The sequence below is a fragment of the Tubulanus polymorphus genome, chromosome 10, assembly GCF_964204645.1.
Source record: "Tubulanus polymorphus chromosome 10, tnTubPoly1.2, whole genome shotgun sequence".
NCBI lineage: Eukaryota > Metazoa > Nemertea > Palaeonemertea > Tubulaniformes > Tubulanidae > Tubulanus > Tubulanus polymorphus.
Genome location: NC_134034.1, coordinates 12,355,537 through 12,376,335, shown reverse-complemented (window position 1 = coordinate 12,376,335; position 20,799 = coordinate 12,355,537). Strand labels below are relative to the sequence as shown.

At 41.2% G+C, this 20,799-nt stretch overlaps 1 protein-coding gene across 1 annotated transcript; it reads right to left on the bottom strand.

Annotated features, from left to right (window-relative positions):
* Positions 1–264: 264 nt before the first annotated feature.
* Positions 265–20,476, bottom strand: LOC141911704 (ceramide synthase 2-like). Its single transcript, XM_074802714.1, has 10 exons — positions 20,292–20,476; positions 19,228–19,354; positions 18,533–18,639; positions 11,255–11,312; positions 10,437–10,580; positions 9,998–10,126; positions 9,396–9,502; positions 8,199–8,355; positions 3,832–4,011; positions 265–3,567 (listed from the first exon to the last, which is right to left on the bottom strand). Exons 1-9 carry the CDS (start codon positions 20,474–20,476, stop codon positions 3,841–3,843), a joined length of 1,185 nt encoding a protein of 394 aa, XP_074658815.1. The 3' UTR covers positions 265–3,567; positions 3,832–3,840.
* Positions 20,477–20,799: the final 323 nt, after the last annotated feature.

Genomic DNA, 20,799 nt, shown 5'->3' with positions numbered 1-20,799 from the left:
AGCCGATAGTAAAAACTACGGCTTCTCGAGGTTGCTGTAGATGGCAGCACATGCTGGGAGGAAACAACAATTTACGACAATCGGGCGGCTTACAGTGAATCGCGTAACGATGATCAGGATCCGTATAGTTCGGGAAAGAACTGGGTCGGGAAACAATTGGAAACTAGATGAATTTTTCTTGTATTACCATAAAGGGAGACTCAAGGAAACGATGAAATAAGAAACTTTTAGATGTTATAGGCAAAGTTTTATTATTAAAGACACCATAAATTGCTGACAAAGTTACATAATATCTACTTAAATATAATATATACCTATATTCGACTACCTTATATATAACTAAATATGTATATCTGTATAGCATAACTAGGCCTAAAAAAGAAGGCATTTATTTCATTCGTTTATTTTCCCAATTTTGCTTCCCCAAAAATCAATTAGTTAGTATTTCTCTAACTACACTTAATTATCTATAAAATAAACACTTTCAACACATTTTTCAAGTATTAAAATTTCATACCGTTGATTCAGGTGTTAACCTTCGGCCTGGACCCAGTGCTCGTCAACCTTGACCCAGCCATTGATTTGCCGTGTTAAGGAATTCATCAGAGACATTTTTAATTGAAAATGAACTACGAACACCTGATATATGACATTTCGATCAGAACACTTTCAAAAAATGAAGTTTCCAGGCTGTATTAGATCTGCTGAATAAAGGCTCTGGACAAAGTTTTATTTGTTTGAGGAAAATGATATCAACCTGTTGGATTTCATTCCGTGAGGTTTCATAACTTCGACTCAAAATTCTTACCAGCGAACTGATTACTATCGAATCTACCTTACATATGATATACCGGAACGTGATTCATAGAGCTTCGTTTCGTATTTATGTTGTTTACAATTTCAAAAGCGCGAAAGCTCAAAGCGAAATACTCGCAAGAATTCTAGCCCATTTCGGTGCGCGTCGCAGTTCGACGCAAATGCATCCGCTATTCACCATAGCAACAGTCAAACATTATCAATTCAGGGCAGTGGTGATGAAGAAAGTGAAATCGAGCCCAAATAAAATAGTTATCCATCCTTTAGAGTCTATATGAATAGTTTATAAAATGTTTATACACAAGAAAACCCATGCTTGCATTATCAGATAGTTCTATGGGCTCAGAAAGTCCAACCTGTTTTAGAGAATGTAGCAGTCATCATCATGTTTCAACTACGTGCTACTAAAGTAGCCATTCGAACAGGGGTGGATCTTGAAATATTGGAAGTTGGGTCCAAAAGAAAAGGGACTCTCCTCACATTAAGCAGCCAAGAGTCATTTTTTTTGAAAAAGTACATCTGAAATACGGTAATTTCTAGAGAGGACAAGAGTGTCAAAATTGTAGGTTTTAAAGATTTCCATCTTTGACGATAACGATAACCTCCGAGAGAAGGCTGGGATCCCCGGACCACGGACACCATCCCTAGATCTGTCCTTTCAAACTACTAACTACAGCACAATTTTTCTTACTTTACAAAGATTTTGACGGAACTAGTTCTACCCGAAGAATACACCCGGAAACATTTAACCAAACCGATAACAAGAAATCAAACCAGAAAATTCTACCTCGAAGTTCAGAAAGGGAAGCACATTCTAACTTCGTATTTTTTGGTTATTACGGTAACGAAAGTGGTCGGTTTTATAGAACGGGTCGCGAAACCGACAACCACGACCTCCGTTGGGTCCGTCGGCTCTACTGATTAATGAATAAAACAAGATCGAAAAAAAATACGACGACATAAGCTGCGCGATTACAAAGAGAGGATATGACCCGATTCGAATTTGCCGAGTGCCTAATTAGTATGCATGGTGACACGTAAAACACTAACTCGTTACTACTGTGATATCGAAATGATGCTGTGGCAAGTGAGGAGTCATCATTTCCGGAACCAGTTAGCAGTAATTTAACCAGTGCTATTCGACACAGACTTGCTACCAGGCAAATTTGACCCTTGTAAACTAGGTTCATTTGGCACCAGCGAAATTTGGCCCGGGCCAAAAATGCTCGCGCGATCTCGGCTTCATTAGAGAGCTTACCGGTAACCCGAAATTTCAGGGTAGTAACCGGTTAAACCCGACCAGCAGCCTATAAAACCGACAACCACTTATGAACATTTTTAGTGACTAGTTCAACGCGAAGCTGGAATTCAGAACCAACAACCGAACGCTATGAGGACCTGAATCCATCCTTCGATATGTGATGATGCATTGATTTTCAGAAAATTCTAATTTACAATTTTACGCAAAAAATATATAGAAGCATCTGCTTTGACCAGGTACCGGTAAGAGTACCTGCGTCGAACAGCTACTTTTCGATACGTTACTTATATATATATATATATATAAATTCGTATAAAAGCATGCTCACAAAAAATAAGCTTCATCTATCAACGGTAAAAACGATAGACTCGACAAAAGTGGATCCACAGTCAAATTGAACTCACATAACCGTGGAACTGGATCCACAGTCAAATTAAAACCTATACAGTGGAACTGGATACACAGTCGAATCAAAATCTGTTCAACTGTGGAACTGGATCCATAGTCGAATCAAAATCTATTCAACTGTGGAACTGGATCCATAGTCAAATCAAAATCTATTCAACTGTGGAACAGGATCCATAGTCAAATCAAAATCTCTTCAACTGTGGAACTGGATCCAAAGTCCAATCAAAATCTGTTCAACTGTGGAACTGGATCCAAAGTCCAATCAAAATCTATTCAACTGTGGAACTGGATCCATAGTCCAATCAAAATCTGATCAAGTGTGGAACTGGATCCAAAGTCAAATCAAAATCTGTTCAACTGTGGAACTGGATCCAAAGTCCAATCAAAATCTGTTCAACTGTGGAACTGGATCCATAGTCAAATCAAATTCTGTTCAACTGTGGAACTGGATCCAAAGTCCAATCAAAATCTATTCAACTGTGGAACTGGATCCATAGTCCAATCAAAATCTGTTCAACTGTGGAACTGGATCCAAAGTCAAATCAAAATCTTTTCAACTGTACAACTGGATCCAGAGTCAAATTATTAAAACCACACAACTGTGGAACTGGACCCAGCCAAATTAAACCCACGCAACTGTGGAACTGAATACAGAGTGAAATTAAACTCACACAACTGTGCAGATGGAACTGGATCCGCGGTCAAATTAAAACCCAGCACTGTGGAACTGGATTCAGAGTGAAATTGAACACAAACAACCGTGGAGCCAGGCACACGCACACGCACAGGCACGCGCACACGCACACGCACGCACTACATTGTTTAGAACAGAGCGACTGCAGGATTGAATATAGAAAGCCTTGAATAATAAATTCTGTTGAGCAGCACAAATCTATTAGAAGATACACGAGAGGGTAAGTAAGTATCACGCGAATCAATCAGCCGTTGAAGCTATATTGTTGCCATTGTTACGAGATCTTATTTGTCACGGAAATGTTGTGTTGATTTTCTCATCCGCGCAGTCCGTTTACGTGCATTAGTGTTGATATGATATGAATAATGCAACCACAGCAAATTTCATTCTGAAATTATAAAATGAAACTCTTTTTTTTGGGGCAATTTTCAAAACCGTTTTTCTTTCTTTGTTGTGTTAAAATAAGAAGATGCATTCATCTGATAAGGCGGCCATTATTGGGTTCTGTATCCGAAAGGTTGCAAGTTTCGAGAAAATGAATGTCAAATTTAAAGGTTTTAACGATCTTTGTCTTGACGCAAAACGGCAACCTCAATGGGAAGGCAGGGTTCGGACTCGCCAGACCACTGCCTAAATCCACCCCTTCGCTTACCTTATGTTGTTAAGAGTTGATCTTTTTATGATTAATTCTTTGATTGGCGTTCGTATCGATGTTGTTGTGTTGTTTACCGTTGTTCTTCTGATGGTCTACGCCGCCGCCGCCGTTGCCTCGACCTCGTTCCTCTTCGCTGCTCACCGGTTCTTCCGTCTCGCTACGAGAATCTTTCTGAATCTGAGACGCCGACAAAGAAACGAATTAGAATAACACGAAATCGAAGCCTGCTCGTTCTTTCCGATTTATAGGGCTGCACTCAAGTTCCACAGATGCGAGAACTTAAACCTTTTAAGCACTGACTTATACCCGAACGTGCTGGAGAAATTTCATCCCATTGTGTTGAATAAGTGAATCTACACCGCAGTGCGGTGTATCCTTAGTTACTAATATTTCACTGTTTGACAGGTGCTGCCATCTTTTAATAGACATAAAAACTAATTACTAATAGCATTTATTCATTGCGATGCGGTGTACTAGCTAAGTCCATCAACGATTTTTACACGACTGCAGTGTCGAGGCACTGAAACGGTTTAATTTAACTCTCAGCTGAAATTACCGGTATAGATTATTTTCAGTGAGTTAACTCTGAGACGGGTTAAATGTGAACTCGGAACTGTGGAACTGGGTTCAGGGGCCAGTTGTATAGCCAATCTAACAACTTAAGACAAATCTTAAGATTTAAGACCAATGTTTGACTTAAGTCCCGACTGTGAAACTGGCCCCTGTTTTTTTTACGAAGCAGTGTTTAGTAGGGTACACTGCTTAGAAAAATATCGACCCGGTACAAATTAGAAAGACGAGCAGAGACACAAACTTTACTGAATTGAATTTCTTTAGTTTTCATATTAACAATTTACTGGGGGTCATCATCATAATACTAAGCTTCAAGCTAAAAGCAGCGGAACGACAAACATTAAGGATTTAATAGAAAACTAACACAGCAAACACACCAACAACAACCACTGATTAAAATAGTAATTAATTAATAGTAATTAATTACGATAGTTAGAATTCAGACCCAGTTTCATTGACATGTCTTAAATCTGGACCTTTACTGTGGAACTGTATCCGGGAGTTAGTTCCACAGCTGTTCCGCTCTTGACTTTGAAGAAAAGTTTTTTGTCGTCGCATGAAACAGGGCCTCGAGCAGGTGACAAATCGTACCGTCGATTCCAACCCCGTTTACAAGATTAAAACATAATTGGTTAAATATAAAGATATAACGTACATGTGCCTGTTTAAACATGTGCTTGTTCAAACAGGCACATGTACATTATAGATTTTGCGGTGCAAGAAACGAATATAAATTCTCGCGATTTCGTTACGATAAGAAAATGTGAAAAGGAAGGAAATTCTTCTGCGTCTCGCGTCGTCGGCTACAAAAACTAAACATTAGTTTCATTAATGAGTTACTAAAACTGCTTCCAATTTTTCCCGATTTTTTCAGTTAAACTCGATCTAAAAATAATATTGAAAATTGCACCGTCGGTTAAATGAACGAATCATGTGTGTGTGGGTGTCTTTCAAAGTTCGTCAGCTGAGGTTAGAATCAAACAATAACGACATGATTAGGTGTTTCAATAACAGTTACGAGTGTCTGTGTGCATGTGTTTTTGTAGAGTGTTCACAACTCGGGGGGGGGGGGGGTTTCATCCACAAACAAATGGCCTTCGGTAAATTACCATTTACAGACAATCAGGGATCGTTGACATGTACATCAGGGGGAACATTTAAGTATTTTCTGAGACTGTTCTTGATAATCAGGGGACAGTAAACCATTTTCAGAGACTGTTCCCGACAATCAGGGGACGGTAAACCATTTTCTGAGACTGTTCCTGACAATCAGGGAACAGTAAACCATTTCTACAATCCTGTGAGGTGCATCGGTGTTTATTTAGTAGTAGGAACACGCCAAACGCAAATTAAAAACAGAAAAAAATAAATGAACACAACTCGAAGAAGAGGAGTTTCTAGAAAATGGGGAACGATGTTGAATCACCTGTCCGAGTATGACATAACGATAGACCGCACGCGCGATCATATAACTCCACACAATGTGCAGAATCTGTAAGACTCCGAGTAATGCGGCCATCAACTCGACAGCGAACCACGATTCTTTAATAATCGACCAACGAATAAATGTAGCCGTATTCAATAACCTAACGCGATGAGAGAGAGAGAGAGAATATATCATTATCAATCAATCAATTTGGATTCACGGTTTAACAAGAACCCAGTTCCACAGTTGTGAGTTGACAGTTAACTCCGAGTTAAAATTAGTTCATTTCTAATGAGCTAACTCCAGAGTAAAATCTTAACTCACAACTGTGAAACTGGGTCCAGGGGTCAGTCGTGGCCAACACCGAAAATGTTCTGAAAAATCTTCAGACTGATCTTGAGTTGTTTGATTAGCTACTGACGCTACTGACGTAAGATAGTCTAAGACTGGTCTAAAGTTTAAGCCGTGACTATGCGACTGGCCCCCTCGATAACTGACCAGAGTCGTTATTCGACAACCCCTTAAAGGTTTCGATTGCCTCTTGAATTCGTTTTCCCAGTGTTTCAATTAATTGCACAAAATTCAGAAAATGTCCAAAACACTATGTAAATATACGGCCTTTAAGGGGTTCAACTGTTGGCGTCTCAGGATCGAGTTTCGAAGTTCTGGGTTTTAATTTCATACGTAAGAGTTGAGTTGACGAAGTTGAGTTAACTCTAACTCACAACTGAGGAACTGGATCCTGACCGCAGTCAGTGTATAACGGATGTGTCGTCAGGTGCTGCCACTGTTTAGCCGAAATTTGAACTAAACAAGAAAAATATAAATCTGCACTGCACTTTCTATTTTTACGACCAGCTGGAAAATGGAAAAAGAAATAATATCAAGTGATCGTAAAATTGAATATTTTCTCTCTTCCTTCATTTCTGAAATAAAGCTGAAAAACACCACAATTCATATCCTAGAAAATGTTAGATTGGAAAAAAAAATTTGATTTTCAAAATTTCCCAAAAACTACTCGCATTACGATACCGAACATGCCAGGACATTAACATCTTCACCCGTCAAGGGATTCGAACCCACTACGCTAAAGCTGTTCCCCGAACCCCTTGACCTCACGAGTCGTTACTAGCCGACCAGAATCAGGTCGGGCCAATCATAGCGCTTGTTACAAACGAAATTAGGCATCTATGGAATTTCCCGGTAAATGGACCAATCAGCGAACACGTAGTGAACGTCATGCGCAACAGCGCCAGTAATGAAATCACGCTTCGTGAGGCCAGGGGGCTGGTGGAAGCGAGTTCGGGAGTGATACCAGACCCCTGGCAAGCGAGGATGGGACATTAATCATAGCTAGAAAATAAATCCACACCCTCAGAAATCGAATCGTAATCATGCAGAGCCACCTACAGTACAACTACAGAACTACATAACCGACTGACTAGAAGCGCGTGTACACATGCATGAAATAGCGTATAAAGTATCATACGAAGCGCGTAACCTTGATTTCCACGAACGCAGTAGCAGACGCAGTAATCAATCAATTAAATCACAGTTGACATAGAACGTAAAGTATGTTGAAGTATGCACATGAACATGTACGCGAACATGCCACACATGAGCATGTATGCGAACATGCCGCACATGAGCATGTATGCGAACATGCCGCAGTTGAGCATTTACGCGAACATTGCTGCACATGAGCATGTACGTGAACATGCCACACATGAGATGCCGCACATGAACATTTAAGCGAACATTGCCGCACATGAGCATGTTTTACATGTCTGCTACTTTTTCGTCAATCATTGATCAAAGGAGTATCAAAAAAGAAAAATGTAGACTCCGCTTAATACGGATCGTGATTGAGTCCGGATATTTGTATGAACTACACAATGAATATATACATGTATTATAGAATGTAACGTTAAATCTGAATTTTTCTATCAATCGGAAGAAATGTCTTCAGTCTCGAATGATCCGTATTAAGCAGACGGTCGATTAAAATTGATAATAATTGAAGCGCTATAATTTGCTGAATATTCTGAAGATTTGCTTAGCAGCAGCGAGAGGGTAGAGAAGGGAAAGGAGGGAGGAGAGGGTACAAGGGAGGGAGAGTAGGGGAAGGAGGAAGATGGAGAGGGCATTAGAGGGAGGACAGGTAGTGGGGGAGAGTGTTAGAGTAGGGGAGATCCTAGGGAGTAAGGCGAGGGAGATGAGGGCGGAGGGGAGAGAACAGGGAGATGAGGGCGGGAGGGGAGAGGACAGGGAGGAGAGAGAGATGAGGGCGGGAGGTGAGAGGACAGGGAGGAGAGAGAGATGAGGGCAGGAGAGGAGTAGGACAGGGATCGTCGTACTATCATACCTTTCCGGTGCGTATAGCTATATACGCGGCCTTACATATTAGATAGAACCAAATTAGATGTAGAACTTGTAAACAAGAGAGTAGGCCGACGTATGGGTAGTATACGGGAGCCATACCGCAAAATTGAGGTGCTATTATAAATATCGCATGAAGAATCCTGAAAATACATCAATCAGATACACAAAATATACTCGATAATTATTGTCACACGCGGTAAGGACTGGATTTCAGCGACTTTGAAGCAGGTTTTCATTGAACGTATTTCGGTAAACTCTCTACCGGTCGCTTCTATCAGGTTTACAGATTACAAACTTTCTACCGGCCGCTTCTATCGGGTTTACAGATTACAAACTCTCTACCGGCCGCTTCTATCAGGTTTACAGATTACAAACTCTCTACCGGCCGCTTCTATCGGGTTTACAGATTACAAACTCTCTACCGGCCGCTTCTATCGGGTTTACAGATTACAAACTCTCTACCGGCCGCTTCTATCAGGTTAACAGATTACAAACTCTCTACCGGCCGCTTCTATCGGGTTTACAGATTACAAACTCTCTACCGGGGCCGCTCCTATCGGGTTTACAGATTACAAACTCTCTACCGGCCGCTTCTATCGGGTTTACAGATTACAAACTCTCTACCGGCCGCTTCTATCGGGTTTACAGATTACAAACTCTCTACCGGCCGCTTCTATCGGGTTTACAGATTACAAACTCTCTACCGGGGCCGCTCCTATCGGGTTTACAGATTACAAACTCTCTACCGGCCGCTTCTATCGGGTTTACAGATTACAAACTCTCTACCGGCCGCTTCTATCGGGTTTACAGATTACAAACTCTCTACCGGCCGTTTCTATCAGGTTTACAGATTACAAACTCTCTACCGGCCGCTTCTATCGGGTTTACAGATTACAAACTCTCTACCGGCCGCTTCTATCGGGTTTACAGATTACAAACTCTCTACCGGCCGCTTCTATCGGGTTTACAGATTACAAACTCTCTACCGGCCGCTTCTATCAGGTTTACGGATTACAAACTCTCTACCGGCCGCTTCTATCGGGTTTACAGATTACAAACTCTCTACCGGCCGCTTCTATCAGGTTTACAGATTACAAACTCTCTACCGGTCACTTCTATCAGGTTAACACATTATGAATTTGACAATTAACTGAGGTGAACAGAAGACAGTTATACGTACTTTATCGGATACAGCAGAAGTCTCGTAAAGAACCAAACGATTGCGAATATGACGAACAGAGTATCACACAATCGATCATACTTCAAATACTTCGCTAGTTTAGCACCCTGAAACAAATCAATCAATAAAACGTTCTGGAGTACCTGATTATAGTGTTTGTTTAATGTCATAGGGGGATTTTCGGGGGCAGCCATCTCTTCTGAAAGGTGGTCGATTTGATGATTTCATAGGGGCATTTTTTTGGAGGGCACCTTAAAAGGTCTACGAGTCAAGTTGATGATGTGATCGGCAGCCTTTATGGGCACAACCATTCTAAATATGAAATCATTGACATCATAGGGGCACTCAATGAAACCGGCCATCTTTCATATAAAAAAGCACATACCGGTAATGATAGGTCAATTTGATGATGTCATAGGGGGATGTTTTGGGAGCACCTTAAAAAGTCAACAAGTCGACTTGATCACATGATAGTCGGTCTTAATGGTCATTGATGTGAAAAATGTGAAGGAGGAATTTAAGGAGACGGCCATCTTGCGACCTGTAAAAATGGTTAGGTCAATTCGATGATGTCATAGGGGGATGTTTTGTATGAGTGTTACCTCCATCCAGTAGTCGACTGCGTCGTGAAGTACTAGAATTAACGAACCCATACGCAGGAAGTTGTTACACCACGACAAAAACATCAACAGTATCGTCGTTATATGATGAACGACTTGTTCACCGAAATCCTGTAACGAAAAAAAAACAACATCAGATCAACCGTGATTTAACTAACCTCAAACAATAGACCCTGACTATAAAACTGTATAACTCAGAAACCGTGATGTTCCTTCAAACGATAAAACAACCAGGGCAGGGTTCATAGTCTCCATGACCGGTCTCATTCCATGACTTTCAAGGCCTTGAATTGACCCATTCCATGTCGTTCAGAGGAGCGCTATGAACCTTGCCAGGCTCCCTACAGATCGGCCATTCCTGGATATATAGCTAGTCTTCGACGAGTTTTTAAAGAAAAGATTTTAGATTTTGAGAACTTACCTTTCTACGAACGTCTAAGAACAATGAGAATATAAGTGAGAAGTAAAACCCGAATGATACCATATAATACCAGTACATATCATCAGTAACGTGATGTAGAGGCCAATCGATCCAACAGTGAGCTGTATCGTAAAACCACGGTTTCTGAAAATATAAACAAAACCTTTTCACTTTCAGTCTAATTGGTATTCACATGTAATTTACAATTTACGGTGGTAGGGGGAGGGGTGATAGGGAGGGTAGGGGTGATAGGGTGGGGTGGGGTGGTAGGGTGGGGTGGTACGAAGGGTGGTAGGGAGGGGAGCATCCTCGCTTGCCAAGGGTCCAGTATCACTCCCGAACTCGCTTCCACCAGCCCCCTGGCCTCACGACGCGCGATTTCATTACTGGCGCTGTTGCGCATGATGTCATATATCGATTTGCGAAATACTTCCTTGTTCGGTAAAACGTTCGCTGATTGGTCAATTTAACGGGAAAACCAACAGAAGTCTACTGACGGTTTGTTACAAGCGCTGTGATTGGTACGACCGGATTCTGGTCGGCTAGTAACGACTCCAACGACTCGTGAGGTCAAGGGGTTCGGGGAACAGCTTTAGCGTAATGGGTTCGAATCTATTGACGGGTGAAGATGGGAGGGGAGGGGTGATCGGGAGGGGTGGGGTGGTAGAGAGGGGAGGGGTGGTAGGAAGGGTGATAGAGGAGAGGGATGATAGGGATGGGTGGGGTGGTAGTCGATGGGGAGGGTTGATAGGGAGGGGTGGGGTGGTAGAGAGGGGAGGGGTGATAGGGAGGGGTGACTAATGAGATCCGTAACTAACCTGTGTTTGCGTAATAAAACCATAGACAAATATCAGGAAATAAAACAAAAATCGCCATCTGTAAAACAAATAATAATAGTCATAAAAATCACATCACAGATTGATGTACGAACACCATGTGCATGGAATGAGAATGTTTATTGTGTTTATTGGATTCAAGCTGTGTAAAAATATATTCAGACTACGATCAAATCTGATGTATGGTTCCACGCAAACGTGATTCTGGAACACCTGGGCAGGATTAGAAGCATATAGTTCATGGGCACTGGAAAAATATATCTGAGTTGAGCGGAGTCTACTGTATCATCCAACTCATATATCACTCTCAAGTCAAAAGATCAGACCTGAGTGGAGTCTACTGTATCATCCAACTCAGATATCACTCTCAAGTCAAAAGATCAGACCTGAGTGGAGTCTACTGTATCATCCAACTCATATATCACTCTCAAGTCAAAAGATCAGACCTGAGTGGAGTCTACTGTATCATCCAACTCAGATATCACTCTCAAGTGAAAAGATCAGACCTGAGTGGAGTCTACTGTACCATCCAACTCAGATATCACTCTCAAGTGAAAAGATCAGACCTGAGCGGAGTCTACTGAATCATCCAACTCATATATCACTATCAAGTCAAAAGATCAGACCTGAGTGGAGTCTACTGTATCATCCAACTCAGATATCACTCTCAAGTGAAAAGATCAGACCTGAGTGGAGTCTACTGTACCATCCAACTCAGATATCACTCTCAAGTGAAAAGATCAGACCTGAGCGGAGTCTACTGAATCATCCAACTCAGATATCACTCTCAAGTGAAAAGATCAGACCTGAGTGGAGTCTACTGAATCATCCAACTCATATATCACTCTCAAGTGAAAAGATCAGACCTGAGTGGAGTCTACTGTACCATCCAACTCAGATATCACTCTCAAGTGAAAAGATCAGACCAGAGCGGAGTCTACTGTACCATCCAACTCATATATCACTCTCAAGTGAAAAGATCAGACCTGAGCGGAGTCTACTGTACCATTCTACTCAGATATCACTCTCAAGTGAAAAGATCAGACCTGAGCGGAGTCTACTGAATCATCCAACTCAGATATCACTCTCAAGTAAAAAGATCAGACCTGAGTGGAGTCTACTGTATCATCCAACTCATATATCACTCTCAAGTGAAAAGATCAGACCTGAGTGGAGTCTACTGAATCATCCAACTCATATATCACTCTCAAGTGAAAAGATCAGACCTGAGTGGAGTCTACTGTATCATCCAACTCAGATATCACTCTCAAGTGAAAAGATCAGACCTGAGCGGAGTCTACTGTACCATCCAACTCAGATATCACTCTCAAGTCAAGATCCAACTTGAGCTGAGTCTACTGTATCATCCAACTCAGATATCACTCTCAAGTCAAGATCCGACTTGAGCGGGGTCGACTGTACCATCCAACTCAGATATCACTCTCAAGTCAAGATCCGACTTGAGCTGGGTCTACTGTACCATCCAACTCAGATATCACTCTCAAGTCAAGATCCGACTTGAGCGCGGTCGACTGTATCATCCAACTCAGATATCACTCTCAAGTCAAGATCCGACTTGAGCTGAGTCTACTGTACCATCCAACTCAGATATCACTCTCAAGTGAAAAGATCAGATCTGAGTGGAGTCTACTGTACCATCCAACTCAGATATCGCACTAAAAAAAAAAAAACAAATTTCCAGATCACAAAAACAACACAGACTTGTCATTATTCCAGAATGAATTTAACGGAAGATAAACTTTGCTCAGATACGACAACGTTTTTAAACATATTCATAGACACAGTATGAAATCACTCAGCTGATAATGAGATATTTCTAGCCAAGTCTATGCAGAGTCTACGCGGAGTCTACACAGTCTACACAGGGTCGGTGGTTTCCCCGATCAATGCGCAATGATATCGACATTTTGTCATGGGATAAAACATTTCACCGTAAAAAAAAATTCCGAAAATTAATGTTCCCCCCGAGCCGTAAGTCAAAACAAATATTTACAATCGCACAGCGCCGCGATACCGCGCGTAAAAAACATAGTATCCATTAAAACACGAATCATTAATTCAATATTGATATATCATAAACAGTTTCAATGTCACAACCGAGCGTCAGCTTTTAATACATTACACATACGACGATCGCGCGTTTAACGTATAGCACGAATTCACAACGGCCGTTTATTTCTTAGGTGAGCCCTAAATATTCTGTATCGATACAAGGACGAGGGGCGAGTGGAGAAGGGAGTTATAATAATTCATGGGGGTTCCAATTCTTGATGACCATTCAGCCCTGGACACGAGACTCCGCGATCCGGGTCTAACATTCAGTGCCCATTAATCTAAGCTCATTTTGGTTCTATAACAAATCTCACAACTTAAGACCAGTCTGAACTCATTTTAGTTCTATAACAACTTAAGACCAGTCTAAGCTCATTTTGGTTCTATAACCAATCTCACAACTTAAGACCAGTCTTAACTCATTTTGGTTCTATAGCCAATCTAACAACTTAAGACCAGTCTAAGCTCATTTTGGTTCTATAACCAATCTCACAACTTAAGACCAGTCATTTTGGCTCTACAGTCAATCCAACAACTAACAAGTTATCGAGATCGGTTAAGAACCAAAATGAACCAGTCTAAAAAGATATAATTATGGTTCTATGTAATCAAATTGACTGGTCGGTGTTAATGGTTATAGGACCATATTTCGATCGAAAATGAAACTTTGCCCTGCGTGACTAAAAATACATTCGAATGCTTCACGTTTCTACACCTTGTCATGACAAAAATCAAACCCAATAATTAAACATTTATCCATGTCAAGTAGTTTTAGTCGATGACGCATGGTTGTGTTTGTGTTTGTCAGAGCTGTTGATATATTAGACATTGTTACTAAAATGAGAGACTTTAAACTTTTTTTTTGTATCGAGACTGTTTTTTTCTCTCTAAATGTCAAACAGTCAAGGTGAGAGAAGGAACAGTGACCGCAAAAACCCCGGTGACTAACCACCACGTCACGTCCTTACTGATAAACATCGTACATGACTAGCCTACTTATCAATTTCACTACTTCTAATCTTTCAAAAACGTTTGTCAATGTCTCCACAACTGTGGAACTGGGTTCAGAGTCAAATTAAACCCGCACAACTGTAGAACTGGGTTCAGAGTCAAATAAAACCCGCACAACTGTGGAACTGAGTTCAGAGTCAAATAAAACCCGCACAACTATGGAACTGGGTTCAGAGTCAAATAAAACCCGCACAACTATGGAACTGGGTTCAGAGTCAAATAAAACCCGCACAACTATGGAACTGGGTTCAGAGTCAAATAAAACCCACACAACTGTAGAACTGGGTTCAGAGTCAAATAAAACCCACACAACTGTAGAACTGGGTTCAGAGTCAAATTAAACCCGCACAACTGTAGAACTGGGTTCAGAGTCAAATTGAACCAATACAACTGGGATCGGAGCTAGATTAAACCCCACACAACTGTAGAACTGGGTTCAGAGTCAAATTAAACCCGCACAACTGTGGAACTGGGATCAGAGTCAAATCGAGACTATACAACTGGGATCGGAGCTAGATTAAACCCACACAACTGTGGAATTCGGATACAGTTTTTGAATAGACACGATAGGACAACAGCACCGGCACGCGTTAACCGTGACGTCAACCATTTTAAACCATTGTACAACTCGATGATAGCTGTAATTACACTACAAATTATCACTGTATAAATCACACTAAACACTACACTAGCTATACGTGCGGGTGTAGCCTGTATATACAGCATCCCGTATCATAGAAGAGAGGAAGTTATATTTTTTCCATCATTAAGTGCACCGAGTAGAATAGTAGGGTAGGCTCTATATTATATCTGCGACCAGTAACGGAAATTCGAGTCGATACGACGAACCACACCTTAATTCACAGCTCGCCCCGTGATCAATATAAATATACACAGGTTGCAATATTAACAGCATCCTGATATCACCTCCGTTATATCTCTGTATATATCAGTAATTATAAATAAATAATAATTGATAACTATACAACAGACTCAGTCATGCTAGCACGAGAATTGGGAGTGAGGGAGGGAGGGAGGGAGGGAGGGAGGGAGGGAGGGAGGGAGGGAGGGAGGGAGGGAGGGAGGGAGGGAGGGAGGGAGGGAGGGAGGGAGGGAGGGCGGGAGGGCGGGAGGGAGGGAGACTAGTCTTCTTAGCTCTTTTTCCTGCTAAAGCTTGTGAGATTGTGAGACCTAAGGCAAAGACTGAATGCATGGGAGGGGGTAAGGGGAGGGGGTAGGGGGTTAGGGGGCTAGTCATGTCCCTGAAACATGTAAGATATCACCAGTATTGTTTGGATAACCAGGAGGAGAGGGAGGCGGACACTAGACATCATATATCAGTAATTATAAATAATAGCAAATCTTGATAACTATACAACAGACTCAGTCATTGTTAGCACGAGAATTGAGAGACAGGTAGAGAGACTAGAGGCAAAGACTGAGAGCATGGGGGGGGGGGGGTGGTCAGTGAGGAGGGGCTAAAATGTTCCTGAAACATGTAAGATATCACGAGTAGAGTTTGGATGAGGAGGAGAGGGAAGCGGACACTCGACAGGCTCAGTACTATCAGCTCAACATCGATACCTATTGTTATAAGGACCGGACGAACTGTCTGGCGCGGAGACAATCGAACTCATCAACGCATGAAAATCTAACGCTAATATCGATTTTCATTGATCCGATGATCTTTTGTCTATTCGACCGGCGAACGACCCGTGAGCCAGGGGGCCGAATTAGGCGCGCGGGCAAAACCGATCGTTCCACCGACCAATCTAACGCATAAAGACGAAGTCTTAGACAATTCAGACAATCGACAATGTAACAGTAACAGCGTGTAGCGTGTATCAATATCTACAGCTACCGTCTTCATCAGTCGTCACTTCAATGAATACTGAAGTGTTTCTCCATATTTTGTGGTCCAAATTCGAATTCCTGATACAATTCACGATTACTACGCGTAATTCATTCATTCGGATAAAAAACGTCACATTACCGAAGTCATCTCTGTTTTTGAGTCCCGATTTGTCGCATTTCAATTCAATGTGCTAAGCGTTAGTCACTTGGAAGTCGTCACATCGCTGAAGTCATCTCTTTTGAGACGAGAACATACGCGAAATCCGTGTATGATGATAACCAGAGAAATCCCGCAATAAACTCGGCCAAAACGAGAAACTTGAATAGATGAGTATATATATATATATTTGCGCAATGTTTCGGCTAAAGACTAACAGCCATCATCGGGCGTGAATCATCATGCACAAATATATATATATATATATATACATATATATATATATATATATATATATATATATATATATATATATATATATATATATATATATATATATATATATATATATACTCTTCTATTGAAGTTTCTCGTTTTGGCTTCGTTATTGTGGGATTTCTCTCGTCGAAGTCATCTCTATATTTTTCAGTCCTTTCTAATTTTAATTCGATTTACCATGAAATGTTCAACCGCGAAACGATGGTCACAGACCTACGAATCTCACTAATGCAATCACACAAAATCGATATCAAAATGTAAACGTCACTATGAATTGAACTATGCAGGTCGTACTATGTGTACTACTATTAGTGAACACAATCTGTTCGACTATTATCATCATTAATCATAATTATATCGCGACTCGATGCGCAGTGAGGAGCATCCGAGTCTAAAGTGGTTCAACGCAGATTTCACGAAATACAACAATGCATTAATAACACACATGAAATTGGGTCAAAACTGATGGTTCCAATAACGCTGAGATTGCGGATGTTCACCCTGGTTCCCACAGTTATACCGATTCAAAATTCCCAAGTATTTCATGGGTGATCATTCAATTTTCCCAAATGGAAATGAACACATATCGTCATGCAACAGCCAACATTTTAGCGGTGACCAGTTGATAAAGGTGATTTTAAAGGGAAGTTGCCCTTGGCAAATGCAATATGTGAAATGTAATGAATTTCCCAAATATTTCCCTGATTTGAAGAAAATTTTTTTCAAATTCCCAAATATTTCCAAACCGGGAATTATTATTTCAAAATTCCCAAGTTTTTCCCAATTTCCCTGTTCTGTGGAAACCATGGTTCACGGACGTAACAATAGTAACGCCGCGACAATCAAATAATTCCGGCATTTATCGCCAAAACGTCAATTCATGCGCGACGAACGGAAACAATACGTCGAAAAACGCGTCGTCGCTAATGCAGTTAGAAATTGTCGTCTGGAAAAAAAAAAATCGAAATCGAAAAACCATCAACTCGATAACAATCGAAACCAGTATTCATTCAGAAAGCGTCTCGTGCGTGCATTGTGGGGTTAATAACTAGATCTCGGTACGAACGGTCTGTGCTGATTGTTTGTGTCTCGAAGACACAGACACAGGTTGTTGCCCAACAAAAGTAAAACGTTTCGAGATTTTAACCTATATCTAGAGACTTTCCTGGAATCAATGCAGTTTGAGGAGTAATTTCTCAAAATACTTTTAAAGAAACTAATGCTAAGCAGTTTGTAAGTTGAATCAAATATGGTTGGAGGCTTGTAGTATGAGCGGAGCCCTGTAATTAGGCCTAATTCTGACTAAGTGGAACTGGAACCTGAGTTCAGAGGTGACTCAAACTCACAACTGTGGAACTGGATCCCGAGTTCAGGATATACTCAAACTCACAATTGTGGAACTGAATGCTGAGTTCAGGATTTACTCAAACTCACAATTGTGGAACTGAATACTGAGTTCAGAATTAACTCAAACTCGCAACTGTGGAACTGGATCCTGAGTTCAGGATTTACTCAAACTCATAACTGTGGAACTGAATACTGAGTTCAGAATCAACTCATACTCACAACTGTGGAACTGGATCCCGAGTTCAGAATTAACTCAAACTCATAATTGTGGAACTGGAACCTGAGTTCAGAGTTAACTCAAACTCGAACTCATAACTGTCGAACTGAATCCTGTGTTCAGAATTAACTCAAACTCGAACTCATAACTGTCGAACTGAATCCCGAGTTCAGAATTAACTCAAACTCGAACTCATAACTGTCGAACAGGATCCTGAGATCAGCGTTATTCTCTATAACACACATTTGCCGAATAGGATCTCGAGTTCAGAGTTAGACCCTATTTCTAAACTGTGATCCGAAGTTTTAAGAACAAAACTTACGCCGTTTCGGTGAACTTTTTAATTTCACTCGCTCGGTCGAGATTGCGCCGTTTTCTGAACCACCGTTCCACTTGACGGAGCGTGAAATCTGTTCGTTTCGTTAAATCCTAGAAAAAAAAAACCAAAAAAAACAAACAGCGATTAGAATTCGTGGTATTTACCCAGGTTTGAGAGGATGGTGTTAGCCGGCTAAACCTGCCCATGACAGACGATTCTAAGAGAACAAAACGAAAATCCAGGGTTCTCCGCAACAGGTTTTAGAGCGCGGCCACCTCATTCATTTTTTCATCCGGCCCTCTGATAATCAGCCATCCCTTATATGAAATATCTGCTGCCCCTTTCTGAGTGGATGTCAATATTCTATCTATGCTGATAATTGCTTTGAAATATATATTGAGCTAATGTGGAAAATAGAACATTAGGCCCCTTTTGATTCTTACAGCCACCCCTTATAAATATCTACCACGGTCCCTGAAATAGGAAATTACACCGGAATTATGCTTAAGTTTCAAGCGTATTTTTGGGGGATTGAAAAGTCTAGCTACGTACAGCAACCCTGATGTCTTAGATCTAAAACAATGAATGCAGCCCGAATAAATTTCCAGTAGCCTATGTGAAGAGAACACCGAGGCCCCTTCAACGCAATTTCCGACAAAACGCCTAAAACCAGCTGCGCCCGACGTCGTGATACGTACTTGTAATTGTTTGTTGTCGGGATTTTTCAATTTCTTGAACGCTTTCTCGAGAACGACGCTGCGCTCCGGATAAAGGACGCGACCTTCGCGTAATCCGTGATACTTGGCGATCGGACGAGCCACATACCTGGAAATAGAATAGGCATGTTAACCCTTTCAGTGCGTCTACACCGCAGTGTGGTGTATGAATCGATGATGGATTTTGCTAGTACACCGCACTGTGGTGTATTGATGTAATTAGCTTATATCTCTATTGAAAGATGGCAGCACCTGTCAAACATAGTGAAATACTAGTAACTAACAATACACCGCGCCGCAGTGTAGACGCACTATAGCGGTATTCCCGTTATTCAACATACTAGGGTGAAATTTTTAAGAATTTTCAAATAATCTCCAGCACTATAGGGTATTAGTAAGTCAGCACTGAAAGGGTTAAAACGAGGCGCGTCCAACATGAAGAAACTTTTATTCCTGGACCTGGAACCGTTAAGGTTTATAGTCATTTTTGTTGCACCCTTTAATTAAGCCTGTAGTATTCGACCCTGTATGGTGTTTCCAATAAGAAATTAACAAATCAGGTCCCTTTGAAAAACAGGAGGGTCCCTATATGTCACAGTCCCTGAAACGAAAGCTGGTTTGAAAAGACAGGCGGGTCCTTTACAAATGACAGACGGGTCTGCTGGGACCTGGCTCTTATCGAAAACACTGCTCTATCCTTCCTTACCGGCCTCATCCATCCCTTCTGATCATAAACCCCTTTTAATCAATCCTCCATATTACAACAGCAATAATTAGATTAGGCCAAGCGGGAAACAGGCGCAGGAAACCCCTAAGTTTTTAAGTTGTAAATTACTTAATCTGTTTATCGCAACCTGCTGCGTTTCACTACATCACTCTGCCTCATCCGTCATAACTCACTATGGAGAGAGAGGTCAGGCCCATTCAAATTAAACTATCAAAACAAAATTTTGATCCACTTGAAATGAACCCACCCACGGCAAACACACTTCACTTTAATATTCATTCACTACTGATTCAGTTCATCGACCGACGTCGCGACTTACCTTTCAAACACGAATCTAATGAACGTCAGTAAAACCGCCATAGGTATTATCATGTACAGATCGCTGACCTGAGGATAGTACTTCCCGACCGGTACGTTCTCCAACAATTTCCATGATTTTCCCTCGGGAAACCAAAACTTTTCGTTCCAGAACGAAGACTTCAACCATTCGACGAGTTCGGCCATTTTTATGCTAGTTCCGACCGGCGTTTATAGATGGCGAGCGATGCGCGCGTATATCGCTAGGACTGGTTGCCTGTCCCATTCAATACGGTAACCAGTCTACCAGATCGTGAATTCGAGTTTGCGAGTTAAACGCCCTCGAAAATGCGAGTCCGAATTGTGTGTATTCAAATCAATTCATCTTTTATTGAGAAGTAGAAACTGAATAGGCTTTTATTTTTAAAAAAAATCACACAAATAACATAAAGACACAATTCGTGTTATCAGATAAAATGATTTAATAAACCAATGCGTTTTTTATTTTCCTTTCTAAGTATGACTCGGCC

Bases quoted from the DNA above. Each gene is read 5' to 3' on its own strand.
- LOC141911704 (XM_074802714.1), bottom strand. From the start codon at position 20,476: ATGGCCGAACTCGTCGAATGGTTGAAGTCTTCGTTCTGGAACGAAAAG. The intron at 18,640-19,227 runs GTACGTATCACG...TTTTTTTTCTAG, and splicing joins CCGACAACAAACAATTACAA to GATTTAACGAAACGAACAGA. The intron at 10,581-11,254 runs GTTAGTTACGGA...TTATATTTTCAG, and splicing joins GTTTTATTACGCAAACACAG to AAACCGTGGTTTTACGATAC.